Consider the following 14,470-nt stretch of genomic DNA (forward strand, 5'->3'; position numbering starts at 1 on the left):
TGTGCAAAGACTATACAATAGATCCTCAAGTAGCCAGTGAAAGTTGGAACTATTTTAATCTTGATGCAATATACGTTAACTGAACATAAAAGAGCCCGAACCTTATAAATTTTGGAAATTTTGGAAATCCCAACCAATATAAGTAGGATGCCATTTTAATTAAGAAATTAAGAAATGGAATTGGTGTCTATCATGGAATGCAACTGTTATTGAGGTCAATGAAAACTGCTTTGCCAATCATTGATGGAAGATGTTTATGGCAATATCAACAATGTTGTCAGGATAACACGGAATGTAATTGAACCCATTGAACTGGATATTTGCTCTTTGATATCTGGTCTTGCCTTGCCTTGGACAATGTTAACAGATAACTGTGAAAGGAGCAGATGGTCTAAACTGGAGAGTCATACTTACCAAGAATTAGAAAGGTGACGTCACCCCGGCCCAGGAGTAAGAGCCTTCGGTCAGTCAGCAGGAGATTTCAAACCATTTCTCCGAGACGAAGGGCACTGGGATTAGCTGCCGTTCAGATGGGGGCGTTCTGCAGTGAGCAGAGAAATGGGCTTGCACGTGCTTGCACGTCATACACAACAAGCAGGCCTGGCCTGCTGTAAGCTCAGCTTGAAAGAAAAACTCTGCGTAAAGTGGCACCTTAAGTTATTAGAGCATCGACCTCTAACCTTTAACAACAAAGATACTTTAGGCATTTCAAACAAAGTCTGTTTTCCAATCAAGGCCCCCAAAACCTGGCTTGTTAATAACTTCAATTTCAAGTGAAAAAAATTGTCCTTTTCATGGAATTCATTAAAAATTAGGAGTCTGATACCCTTAATAACAACAAATAGCAATAATCAATTAATCAATTAAATTGGGTCTATTTTTCCTTAATATCTTCATACACAGTTAATCTTCCACCATAGCACCTCAGAATGTTTGTAGATTGTGGGTAAAGCTACAATTGAATATTACAATACTCAGTGATTATTTAATGATATGTTAGCTTCTTGCAATAAAAATCCTTGGTCGGGGACATATTGGAGGCTGACTCATGCAGGTATTTGCTGCATCCAGTGAATCCCACTTGGTCAGCTGGGCAACCGTGAAGGCGTACAGCAATCAATTGCCTTCTCTCCACCACTGCATGTACTGCTTGGCCTAACTGAGAGTCCAACAAGATGAGCCGCCATCTCGTCTCGACCGCATCCTCTCACTCACAGTGCTGGATGGTAGCCTCAACTCTCTCACATTATAAAGGGAACACCTCCCTACAAAAGTAAACGATAAAAATCTTTGATTATAAGTAATTCAATTCTTAAGCGTTTTAAGTAAATAATTCACTAATTGCAGTTTTGAGAAGCTGGTTGCCATTCCTAGTTAGAAAATCATAAATTGGTCTCAGAAGTGAAAGGTTTCAGTGCGATGCCAACATCAGCAATTGTCAAGGTGAGACTGGAATTCCAAATGGTGAATGGAAATTGCTCTCCAAAGGTTTCTCCTGAAACACCCAGTGTTTCCAGGATAGGACCCAGAAATACATCTGTTATTGTCATTTCACATGTATTGTTCACGTGGGCCATAGCTTTCCTCTCATCACACAGCATTTCCCTCTCCTCTCCTGAAGGCATTGACTCCTGGGCACTTGCCCATAGTGACCGCTATTCATCTGTTAGGCTTGTCTGATCCCAATCTGGATATGGACCAAACGTGGGCAGGTGGGACATGTTGGCCGGTGTGGGTAAGTTGGGCTGAAGGGCCTGTTTCCACACTGTAACACTCTATGACATTATTATATTACCTATTAACGAAAGTAAAAATAGCAATTAGAAAGGGGAAATAAGCTTCTCATCTCCACCTTTGCACATTTACCCACCCCTCAACCTTGTTGTGTCTCAACATCTTTCCTGGCTGAGATAATCTGAGATCAATAGTCTGAAGAAGGGTCTCGACCCAAAACGTCATCCATTCCTTTTCTCCAGAGATGCTGCCTGACCATCTGAGTGACTACAGATTTTTGAGTCTATCTTCGGTTTAAACCAGCATCTGCAGTTCCTTCCTACATAATCTAATTCGTGTTGTATGAGTTCAGGGATCTTCGGCTGAGTCCAGCTCAGACATTGCTCAGACATTCTCTGAGCAAAGTCTGGAATTACATAACTACTCCGCTGAGTAATACGAGTTATTTTTGTACCCAGAGATAACAATGAAATAATGATTACAAAAAAAATGATTGGAGTTGAATCCAGTGGTAAAAAAGTAACAGGTTACAGATTTGTGTTTAATCATGGAGGCTTGATTTCCCCTCTTTGAGGTAAGTTATTTTATACATTCAGCTCTATCCAGGTTTTCCCTGAAATGTTGGCTGCTTTTAACAGTACATTGTTAACGGGTTCTGGGTGGCACAGCGGTAGAGTTGTTGCCTTACAGCGCCAGAGATCTGGGTTCGATCCTGACTAAGAGAACTGTCTGTACAAAGTTTTTATGTTCTCCCTGTGACCGTGTAGGTTTTCTCCGGGTGCTCTGGTTTCCTCCCACACTCTAAAGATATACTAATTTATAGTTTAACTGGTTTCAGTAAAAATCGCTAATTGTCCCAAGTGTGAATGATGGTGCTAGTGTATAGGGTGATCGCCGGTCGGCAAGGATACGGTAGGCCGGAGGACTTGCTTCCACGCTGTTTCTCTAAAGTAAAGGTTGCAAACTCAGGACCAAGTTCAATAGGCAATTGGGAGATGAGATCAATGTCGAAAACAGATCAAAACATTTTAAAGGCATAAAAACAAACATAAAAAGGTAAATATATACCCAATGTTAAAAGAGGAATCTGCTGAGAAAAATAACATAGTGGTTGGCTGGTGATGTGCAAGGATTAATATGATGAAAACAGAAATGTCATGCTAAATTAAAAGCATCTTATTCTCATCCAAATATTATTGTATAATAAACAGATCTCTCCAAAGAGATCAGCAAAAAGTTAATGGAAAACAGAATAACAGTGGAAGGAACGGAGAAACTATGTTTCTCATCAGTCGGTGACTGCATTTTAAGGGAAAATGTATAAAGATGTCACCGAGTGCTGTGTACATACTAAATAAGAAAATTAACATGAGTTTGATGAAGTTGATGTCCAAATAATAACATTAAATGATAGTAATAAGACTAGGAATAAGTGAGAGGAAGGTATTATTTTAGATAGGTTTTGGGACCTCAGGGAAACGCGATTCCAAGTCTGTTTTTTTAATAGGTTGTCTCATGTTGGATAATTCCCAGGGATTGGAAGGAAGGTAATATTTATCCATCTTATTTTTAAAAATGGTGACTAGAAAGGCCCCGGTAGCTATGGCCGCTTTAGTATAACATTAGTAATAAATTGTGGGAATCATTAAAATGGAATATAAAATTCCTTGGAGAGGGATATGTTCGAGGCAGTCTTATAACAAGAAAGCCTGTCATAGAAATTGCTTGTATTATTTTCCAAGTTCCAAAGACTGATGGTGGAAAAGCCCCAGCAGAGATGGTCTACATAAAATTCTGAAAAGATTTACATACAGTTCTGCACAAGACTGGTTTAAATACTCTGATAATAATGGCAATATATTGGGCATAACTGAGAAGAAGCTGACAGGAAGTTAGACACTGCTGGAGTAACTCAGCGGGACAGGCAGCATCTCTGGAGAGAAGGATTGGGTGACGTTTCAGGACGAGACCCTTCTTCAGACTGACGTTGACAGACTGAAGCTGACAGGACATGGGTACGAAGTAGTTATAGATTGAGATAGGCAATAATGGTGCACCGTATGCAAGAATTTCCCAGGAATAATTTAGTCAAACTGGTTTCGATTTCAAATCAATTATTGTTTTGCCATTCCCAAGAGTTCAAAGAGTCATATAGAGCAGTAACAGGCTGCTTTGGCCAACCAGGATCATACCAAGCATCAACCACCCATTTACACTAATCCAATACATATTCTTATCAACTTTCCCCGAGTTGTACCACTCTACACAAGGGTCAAGGCACAATGACCAACTTAATCAACAAACCCATTGATCTTTGGCATGCGGGAGGAAACTGAAAGACCGGGGTAACCTCACACAGTCAGAGGTAGAATATGCAAACTCCACACAAGCAACACCCTGACGTTGAGAGACAATGGTTCTACCAGTGCTTTAAGTGAAGGATATGTATAACGTAATTCACATGGCATCACAGTTAGCGGCACAGCTTGGATACAAAGGGGACTCTACACTTGCCATTTTGTTGAAGTTTGCACGCATGGAACATTTAATATGTTCCAATGTAAACCTATATTAGAATTGATAGAGTGTACCACTTACAGCACCACATTGAACTACAAAGCGAAAGAAAAAAGATAAGCAATGATTAGAACGAACAAACAGATTATTTCAAGGCGGCAGATACAGGACTTTGCAAAGCTCTAAGGAAGTAAATTGGAAAAAGTAATTCTCACTCATCACTAAAGCTTCAAGAATACCAGTTGAAAAAGCGATTATTACTGAGCTTTGAAACATTGATGGAAGCGGATTTTTTAAAAATATGGACAGGAAATGGTAAAAAGATAGGAAGAAAGGAAAGGTAAAGAGTTTCAACAAGAATTTGTGACGCACCCAAGACTAAAATAGTGAAGAATCAGACTGCAACGATCATTTAGATCACTGAAGATAGACACAAAAAGCTGGAGTAACTAAGTGGGTCAAACATCATCTCTGGAGAAAAGGAACAGGTAACGTTTTGGATCGAACCCATTCTTCAGATCCTCGGGTCTCCACCTGAAACGTCACCTATTCCTTTTCTCCAGCGATGGTGTCTGACCCGCTGAGTTACTCCAGCTTTTTGTGACAATCTTCGGTTTAAACCAGCACCTGCAGTTTCTTCCTGCACATTTAGATTACCGTCCCACTGCACAAAGCTTCACCAGCTTTGACCCAAGGACTCAGATAGAACAAAATGTCAGCCACAATTGGACATGGGTCCCCCAGTGCTTTGTCTATGGACTGGGCCAATTATTGTCTGATGTGGCCTGTGGAGGGAAATGATGGCGACTGGTATTTGGTGCTGGGGTGGAGAGAGGGCAGAATTAAGAGAATGGACGGATTGGAGAGTGATGGGGGGCTTTGGGGAAATGAGAGAGCAGGAATATTGGAGAAGTCAGAGGATTCTGAGACCAGAAACCTTAGGGAAGTAGGGGGAATTGGGAGACCAGGAGTGTTGGTGTTTTAAGGGAATTGGAGAATGAGGAAGAGGAATGAGTTTGCAGTGAAGCGATTGTGAAACTCGGGATGTTGGGCAAGTCTGTGGAATTGGGAAATCAGGGGAACGTTATGGAGCCACGGGAACGGGAGCATTGAGGCAGTTGGAGGAATGGGATGTCAGCATGTTTAGGACGGGGATGAATCCTGAACAAGCAGAACATGATTGGAGAGGATTGTTGGGTCAGGGATTGGGATTGTGAGATCAGAGAGAGTGAGATCAGGGACGGATTGTGGATTGTGAGATCAGGGATTGTGTGATCAGGAACTGGGATTGCAAAAAATAGTGTTCTTTTATGCCACCTGGAGTAAGTGGTTTACTACACTTTCAACAGAGGAACATGACTGAAACAAATGTGAATTTTACGACCAATTTTCAGGATCTCAAGGAATCCCACAGTGTTTTACAAGCAATTACAAACTAGTATTTTATAAAGTCTAGTCTAAATAAATGAATAATAATGAGTGCTTTACACTCAGGCCCAGTATTACACCTCCAGGCCTATATTGTAATAAACTTAATCAAGCAAAGTACTTGATCAGTCCAAAGAAATACCCTTCCTACTGGCTGAACAGTGGCGCAGTTGGTAGAACTGCTGCCTCACAACTCTGGAGCCCTGGGTTCAATCCTGACCTCAGGTGCTGTCTGGGTGGAGTTTGCACGTTCTCCCTGTGATCGCATGAGCTTCCTTCAGGAGCTCTGGTTTCCTTCCACATCCCAAAGAAGTTTGTAGGTTAATTGGCCACTGCCAATTGCCTGAGTGCATAGGAAAGGATGGAAAAATGGGAAATCTGGTTAAATCTGGCGCTGCTGCTCGGCGCTGTTGGACTTTCAACCCTTTTGCTGCCGGCCAGTTCTCTGCTGCTTTCGATCAGCTCTGTGCCCCCTCTGCTTCCACTTCTCTTGATACGGAGGAGAACAGTTCTTGGTTTCACTCCTCCTGCAGAACTATACTGGACTCAGTGGCTCCATTAAAAACATTGCAGCCTAGAGCTAAACCCGAGCCCTGGTTCAGTGACGTAACTCGTACAGCTCGACGGGAGTGCCGCAAAGCTGAACGCAAGTGGAAGAAGGACAAGCTGCAGGTTTCATTTCAAATCCTAAAGGACTGCTGGCGTCATTACCAGAACACTGTTAAAGAGGCCAAAAGAGAATACCTGTCAAACATTATTATGTCTAAGCGTCACGACCCACGTGTGCTATTTAAAATCATTGACTCTGTTCTTAATGCCCCACAGCTTGTCTGTCTGGAAGCATCGTCTGAAATGTGCAATGACTTCCAGCACTTTTTTATTAATAAGGTTGTTTCATAGAAACATAGAAACATAGAAATTAGGTGCAGGAGTAGGCCATTCGGCCCTTCGAGCCTGCACCGCCATTCAATATGATCATGGCTGATCATCCAACTCAGTATCCTGTACCTGCCTTCTCTCCATACCCTCTGATCCCCTTAGCCACAAGGGCCACATCTAACTCCCTCTTAAATATAGCCAATGAACTGGCCTCGACTACCCTCTGTGGCAGAGAGTTCCAGAGATTCGCCACTCTCTGTGTGAAAAAAGTTCTTCTCATCTCGGTTTTAAAGGATTTCCCCCTTATCCTTAAGCTGTGACCCCTTGTCCTGGACTTCCCCAACATCGGGAGCAATCTTCCTGCATCTAGCCTGTCCAACCCCTTAAGAATTTTGTAAGTTTCTATAAGATCCCCTCTCAATCTCCTAAATTCTAGAGAGTATAAACCAAGTCTATCCAGTCTTTCTTCATAAGACAGTCCTGACATCCCAGGAATCAGTCTGGTGAACCTTCTCTGCACTGCCTCTATGGCAATAATGTCCTTCCTCAGATTTGGAGACCAAAACTGTACGCAATACTCCAGGTGTGGTCTCACCAAGACCCTGTACAACTGCAGTAGAACCTCCCTGCTCCTATACTCAAATCCTTTTGCTATGAAAGCTAACATACCATTCGCTTTCTTCACTGCCTGCTGCACCTGCATGCCTACTTTCAATGACTGGTGTACCATGACACCCAGGACTCGCTGCATCTCCCTTTTCCTAGTCGGCCACCATTTAGATAATAGTCTGCTTTCCTGTTTTTGCCACCAAAATGGATAACCTCACATTTATCCACATTATACTGCATCTGCCAAACATTTGCCCACTCACCCAGCCTATCCAAGTCACCTTGCAGTCTCCTAGCATCCTCCTCACAGCTAACACTGCCCCCTAGCTTAGTGTCATCCGCAAACTTGGAGATATTGCCTTCAATTCCCTCATCCAGATCATTAATATATATTGTAAATAGCTGGGGTCCCAGCACTGAGCCTTGCGGTACCCCACTAGTCACTGCCTGCCATTGTGAAAAGGACCCGTTTACTCCTACTCTTTGCTTCCTGTTTGCCAGCCAGTTCTCTATCCACATCAATACTGAACCCCCAATGCCGTGTGCTTTAAGTTTGTATACTAATCTCTTATGTGGGACCTTGTCGAAAGCCTTCTGGAAGTCCAGATACACCACATCCACTGGTTCTCCCCTATCCACGCTACTAGTTACATCCTCGAAAAATTCTATAAGATTCGTCAGACATGATTTACCTTTTGTAAATCCATGCTGACTTTGTCCAATGATTTCACCACTTTCCAAATGTGCTGCTCTTCAATCTTTAATAACTGACTCTAGCAGTTTCCCCACTACCGATGTTAGACTAACTGGTCTGTAATTCCCCGTTTTCTCTCTCCCTCCCTTCTTAAAAAGTGGGGTTACGTTTGCTACCCGCCAATCCTCAGGAACTACTCCAGAATCTAAAGAGTTTTGAAAGATTATTACTAATGCATCCACTATTTCTGGAGCTACTTCCTTAAGTACTCTGGGATGCAGCCTATCTGGTCCTGGGGATTTATCGGCCTTTAATCCATTCAATTTACCCAACACCACTTCCCGGCTAACCTGGATTTCACTCAATTCCTCCAACTCCTTTGACCCGCGGTCCCCTGCTATTTCCGGCAGATTATTTATGTCTTCCTTAGTGAAGACGGAACCAAAGTAGCTATTCAATTGGTCCGCCATATCCTTGTTCCCCATGATCAACTCACCTGTTTCTGACTGCAAGGGACCTACATTTGTTTTAACTAATCTCTTTCTTTTCACATTTCCATAAGGGCTCTCATTTCAGCTCCTGCCTCTGACCCCTCTGTTTCTGTCCCATGCCTGGTGGTATTGGATAAGTTTGTGCCTGTGACATTGTCGCGTTTAGAGGATGTGGTTAGCCATATTAAGCCATCGGGTTCCCCTTGTGATGCTGGTCCTCCTCATCTTTTTAAAGAGGTTTTCCCTAGTATAGGGCAGTCGGTTCTTGCTATTATCAACAGCAGCTTGTGTTCTGGGGTTGTCCCCGTAAGTTTTAAACACGCAGTAGTGCAACCACTACTTAAGAAACCTGGCCTGGATCAAACTGTTCTGGCCAATTTTAGACCGATCTCCAAGTTGCCTTTTATTTCTAAAATTCTGGAGAAAGTTGTTTATGCTCAGCTAAAACTCCTCTTGGACGAGCATAATATTCGGGAGGTTTTCCAGTCTGGGTTTAAAACTATGCAGAGCACAGAGTCAGCATTGCTAAGGGTTTTTAATGACATCCTCCTAGCTAATGATTCTGGTGATCATGTGGTTCTTGTCCTGCTGGACCTATCTGCCGCCTTTGATACAGTGGACCATGGTATCTTAGTATCTCGGTTACAGCACCTAGTGGGCATTTGTGGCAGTGCCCTGGGATGGTTCAGGTCTTATCTGGCAGACAGAACTATGTGTGTAAGTTCAAGTTCAAGTTCAAGTGAGTTTATTGTCATGTGTCCCTGTATAGGACAATGAAATTCTTGCTTTGCTTAAGCACACAGAAAATAGTAGGCATTTACTACAAAACAGATAAATGTGTCCATATACCATGATATAAATATATACACACATGAATAAATAAACTGATAGTGCAAATAACAGAAAGTGGTTGGTAATAATCAGAGTTTTGTCCGAGCCAGGTTTAATAGCCTGATGGCTGAGGGGAAGTAACTATTCCTGAACCTGGTTGTTGCAGTCTTCAGGCTCCTGTACCTTCTACCTGAAGGTAGCAGGGAGATGAGTGTGTGGCCAGGATGGTGTGGGTCTTTGATGATACTGCCAGCCTTTTTGAGGCAGCGACTGCGATAAATCCCCTCGATGGAAGGAAGGTCAGAGCCGATGATGGACTGGGCAGTGTTTACTACTTTTTGTAGTCTTTTCCTTTCCAGGGCGCTCAAATTGCCGAACCAAGCCACGATGCAACCGGTCAGCATGCTCTCGACTGTGCACCTGTAGAAGTTAGAGAGAGTCTTCCTTGACAATCCGACTCTCCGTAATCTTCTCAGGAAGTAGAGGCGCTGATGTGCTTTTTTGATGATTGCATTAGTGTTCTCGGACCAGGAAAGATCTTCAGAGATGTGCACGCCCAGGAATTTGAAGCTCTTGACCCTTTCAACCATCGACCCGTTGATATAAATGGGGCTGTGGGTCCCCCTCCTACTCCTTCCAAAGTCCACAATCAGTTCCTTGGTTTTGCTGGTGTTGAGGGCCAGGTTATTGCGCTGGCACCATATGGACAGTTGCTCGATCTCTCTTCTGTACTCTGACTCATCCCCATCAGTGATACGCCCCACAATAGTGGTGTCGTCAGCGAACTTGATGATGGAGTTCGCACTGTGGTTCGCTACGCAGTCATGGGTATAGAGTGAGTACAGCAGGGGGCTGAGCACGCAGCCTTGAGGTGCTCCCGTGCTGATTGTTATTGAGGCTGACACATTTCCACCAATACGAACAGACTGTGGTCTGTGGACGAGGAAGTCAAGGATCCAGTTGCAGAGGGATGCGCAGAGACCCAGTTCTGCGAGTTTGGTAACCAGTTTGGAGGGGATGATTGTGTTAAATGCCGAGCTGTAATCAATGAATAACAGCCTGACATATGAGTTTTTGTTGTCCAAGTGGTCCAGTGCGGAGTGGAGGGCCAGCGAGATCGCATCCACCGTTGATCTGTTGTGGCGGTACGCGAACTGCAATGGGTCCAGGTTTTTGTCGATGTAGGAGTTGATTTGCTCCATGATCAACCTCTCAAAGCCTTGCTGGTTTTGAATCCTCCTCCGCTCCTCAGTCATATGGGGTTCCACAGGGCTCAATTTTAGGGCCCCTGCTTTTCTCACTGTACTTACTTCCTCTGGGTTCCATTCTTAGAAAGCATGGCATCTCTTTTCATTGTTATGCTGATGATAGCCAACTATATATGCCGCTGAGGAAGGAAGATGCTTTCTCTGTCAAATCACTTCTGCTATGTCTTGATGACATTAAATCCTGGATGGCCCTAAACTTTCTAGGATTTAATGAAAAGAAGACAGAGGTGATAGTGTTTGGTCCCAATGGCTGCCGTGAACCTCCCCCTGTTGACTTGGGTCCCCTGGCACAGTATGTGAAGCCAACAGTTTTGAACTTGGGTTTTAGGATGGACAGTGATTTTAAATTAGATCATCAAATAGGCGCGGTAGTTAAGTCCAGCTTCTTTCATTTAAGGCAGCTGGCAAAGGTGAAGCCCATTCTTGAGCGGCAGCATTTTGAAACAGTAATCCATGCCTTTATCACGTCTAGGCTGGATTACTGTAACGCACTTTATTTTGGAGTTACTCGATCTTCCCTTGCACGTCTCCAGTTGGTTCAAAATGCTGCTGCTCGTCTCTTAACTGGAACTCGAAAGAGGGAGCACATAATGCCAATTCTGGCCTCCCTCCACTGGCTCCCGGTGTACTTTCGAGTTCATTTTAAGATTCTTCTATTCGTTTTTAAATCTTTAAATGGCCTCGCCCCGCCTTACCTCTCTGAGCTGCTTCATCCCTACGCTCCTGCCCGGTGCCTCAGGTCAGCTGATCAGCTGCTCCTGGAGGTACCGAGGTCTAAGCGGAAGCTCAGAGGGGATAGACCCTTCTCTGTTGCTGCTCCGACATTATGGAACACTCTGCCGTTGCACATCAGACAGGCTCCTTCACTGTCCATTTTCAAAACCAGTCTTAAAACCCTTTTCTATTCCTTGGCTTTTGACCCTGCATGAGACTTTGCTCCTGTTTTAGTGTTTTTAATGTTTTTTATTGTTTTTACTCTCTCTTTTAATGTTTTTATTGTCTTGTAATAATTTTTTGTTCATGATTAGTCATGTACAGCACTTTGTTGCAACAGTGGTTGTTTTTAAAGTGCTCTATAAATAAAGTTATTATTATTATTATTATTATAACTTAGAAACTAGTGTGAAAGGATGATCGATGGTCGGCGTGGACTCGATGAGCCGAAGGGCAAGTTTCCCTGCTGTATCTTTCCATAAATCAATCAAAACAGCAGAGCATGGGTGTTGAGATTTGTTTGAATGAATTTGATTCTTTGATCCAGTGTGTGTGTGTGGGGGGGGGGGGGGGGGGGGGGGGGGGGGATGTCACCAAATGTAATGAAAGGAAGGAAATGCTATTTGTGACAGCACAACCCAGGGCCCGAATGAATTTACACCCAAGTGTAAACTGATGTAGTAATGTAGGGAGTGACACAACAGTCGACTTCACACAACCAGGTTTCAAAAACAGCAACTCGAGGATGAGTTGATAATCTGTTTTTAGCGGAGGGAAATGTTTGCGCTGCAGGGTACGAAGCTGTTTCTTATACTTCTTCAAACAGTGGCATGAGATTCCTTGTACCTACATGGGAGGGCAGGCGAGACTTCAGTTTGGTACAGCAATCAAAAAGACTTGATAAATCTCCAACCCTAACCCAGTGTGAAGAAGGGTCCCGACCAGAAACGTCACCCTTCCTCTCTCTCTAGATATGCTGCATGACCTGCTGAGTTGTGTCTATCTTTGAGAATTTTTTGTTTGTTTAATTGATGTATGATTATAAGGAATATCACCAAAACCTAAGCAGTCCTAAAACAACCACAACTACACTCCATATCTTCCCCTTAGCTCCATCTATTGTACTTGAGTTTGACTTGATTATATTTATGTACTAGACCAAGTGCAGACCCGTTGGGTCAGTTCCCCCCTCTCCTCTCTCTCTCCCCCACACCCCCCCCCCCCCCCGCACTCACGCTAATTACCCCCTTGATATTATATTAATATTATTAATTTGCTCCTTTTACCCCATAACCACCCTATCTACTGACGCATAGCCCCCAACTTGCAGTCACATCTAGAGAGGGGGGGGGGGGGGGGGGGGGGGCGGGCGGGATGTAGAGAGTGAAGGCAGAGCGAGAAGGGGCAGAGGTAGAGAGAGAGACAGAGACACAGAGAGAGGGGCAAGAGGGATAGGGGGGTGGAGAGGAGGGTAAGAGGGAGGGTGGGTGAGGGGGGAAAGGTGGGGGAGGAGGGGAGGAGAGAGAGAGGGTGAGAGTGAAGGGGTGCTGAGAGGGGGGTGAGGTGGGGAGCAGGGAGGGGGAGGGAGGGAGGAGAGTGGATGGAAGAGGGTAGGGGGTGTGGAGGGGAGGGGGTTTAGGGGAGGGAGGGAGGGTGGGGGAGGGGATGGAGGGGAGGGGGGGAGGAGGGGGGGAGAGGGGGAGGGAGAGGTGTAGGGAGAGGGGGGGAGATAGGAGAAATAGGGGGAGAGAGAGGGGGTGAGAGAGGGGAAAGAGGGGGAGAGAGAGGGTGTGCTGAGAGGGGAGGGGGAGAGGTGGGGAGCATGGAGGGGGAGGGAGGGTGGAGGGAAGGGGGTAGGGGTGTGGGGATGGGGTTTAGGGGAGGAATGGTGGGGGAGGGGATGGAGGGGAGGGGGGGAGAAAAAGAGGGGAGAGAGAGAGGGGGGGAGGGGGGAGAGGAGAGAGGAGAGGAGAGGAGAGGGGGGAAGGAGAGGGGGGAGGAGGGGGGAGAGGAGAGGGGGGGAGGAGAGGAGAGGGGGGGGAGGAGAGGGGGAGGGGAGAGGGGGGGAGAGGAGAGGGGGGAGGGGGGGAGAGGAGAGGAGAGGGGGGGGAGGAAAGGAGAGGGGGAGGGGGGAAGAGGAGAGGGGGGAAGAGGAGAGGGGGGGAGAGGAGAGGAGAGGAGAGGGGGAGGAGGAGATGGGGGGAGATGGGGAGGGGGGAGAGGAGAGGGGGGGGGGGAGAGGACAGGGGGGGGAGGGGGGGAGAACCTAAAAAAACATTTTAGAACCAAAAAAGACACATTCTGCAAGCATTGTAGAACCAAAAGAGACACTTTTTGCAAACATTTTAGAACCAATAAACACTTTTTGCAAACATTTTAGAGCCAATAGACACATTCTGCAAGCGTTTTAGAACCACTAAGGACACTTACATTTGAGTAGACATGTGTTCAGTGTTATTCACAGCTCAGAGAAACGTGACCCTCTGCCTTCCTCCAGCTTGCAGACACTGGTTGAGGCACACCACTTCCTGGTTTTATAGTCCCTCCCCCCTGCCGCCAGCAGGGGCAGCAGAGACAATGGGGAATTTTGTAAAATCATTAATATCTCTGTCATTTTTCATCGACGGGAAAAATCCTCAGCACACGTACGGCGGAGGGGGGCTCTGAGCGAGGTGGCCAAAAATGACGGCCGTAGGTGGCGGCGTTCTCTCGGAAATCGCAGCACAGATGGCCAAAACCGGTCAAGAACAGACTTTTAGTAATATAGAAGATAGCCCATCTGACCTGTTTGAAGAGCGTGTAAAACACAGCTTTTCACTGCACCTCGGTACGTGACAATAATAACCCAAAACCCAAACATCTGATGGAAGGATGTAAATGATTCATTGCCACGATTCATAACTCATTTTTGTGATTTGTTGGCCCCAAGTAAATTAAATCAACCATTTCTGGTTGGAAATCATAACTAATGCATCGTTTGATTGTAAAACTACATCCTACCCCAACAACCAGCAAATGGTGAAGAAAGCTACTTTCCCCATCGAACACATAATCAACAAAGATCATCAATGGGGAGACACAAGGTGCTGGAGTAACTCAGCGGGTCAGGCAGCATCTCTGGAGGAAAAGGATTGGTGGCATTTCGTGTCAGGACTGAAGAAGGGTCCCGATCCAAAACGTCACCCATCTTTTTTTCTGCAGAGATGCTGCCCAACCCGCTGAGCTACTCCAGCACTTTGTGTCTATCTTTGGTATATACCACCATATGCAGCTCCCCTCTACAACATCAGTGGGTTCTGAGCAAA

At 45.1% G+C, this 14,470-nt stretch overlaps 1 protein-coding gene across 3 annotated transcripts in view; it reads right to left on the bottom strand.

Moving 5' to 3' along the window:
• The window catches only part of ajap1 (adherens junctions associated protein 1), a 203,707-nt gene that overhangs the window by 14,235 nt on the left and 175,002 nt on the right, over positions 1–14,470 (bottom strand). For 2 of the 3 annotated variants that reach the window (XM_033048087.1, XM_033048086.1), the window contains one exon: positions 415–541. The exons of the other annotated variant lie outside the window; for it this stretch is intronic. In XM_033048087.1, the coding sequence (XP_032903978.1) occupies positions 469–541 (73 nt within the window). In that variant the 3' untranslated portion in view covers positions 415–468. The remainder of the gene's footprint in view (positions 1–414; positions 542–14,470) is intronic. 3 annotated transcript variants of the gene reach the window in all.

This window comes from Amblyraja radiata, chromosome 31 (assembly GCF_010909765.2).
Source record: "Amblyraja radiata isolate CabotCenter1 chromosome 31, sAmbRad1.1.pri, whole genome shotgun sequence".
Taxonomy (NCBI): Eukaryota; Metazoa; Chordata; class Chondrichthyes; order Rajiformes; family Rajidae; genus Amblyraja; species Amblyraja radiata.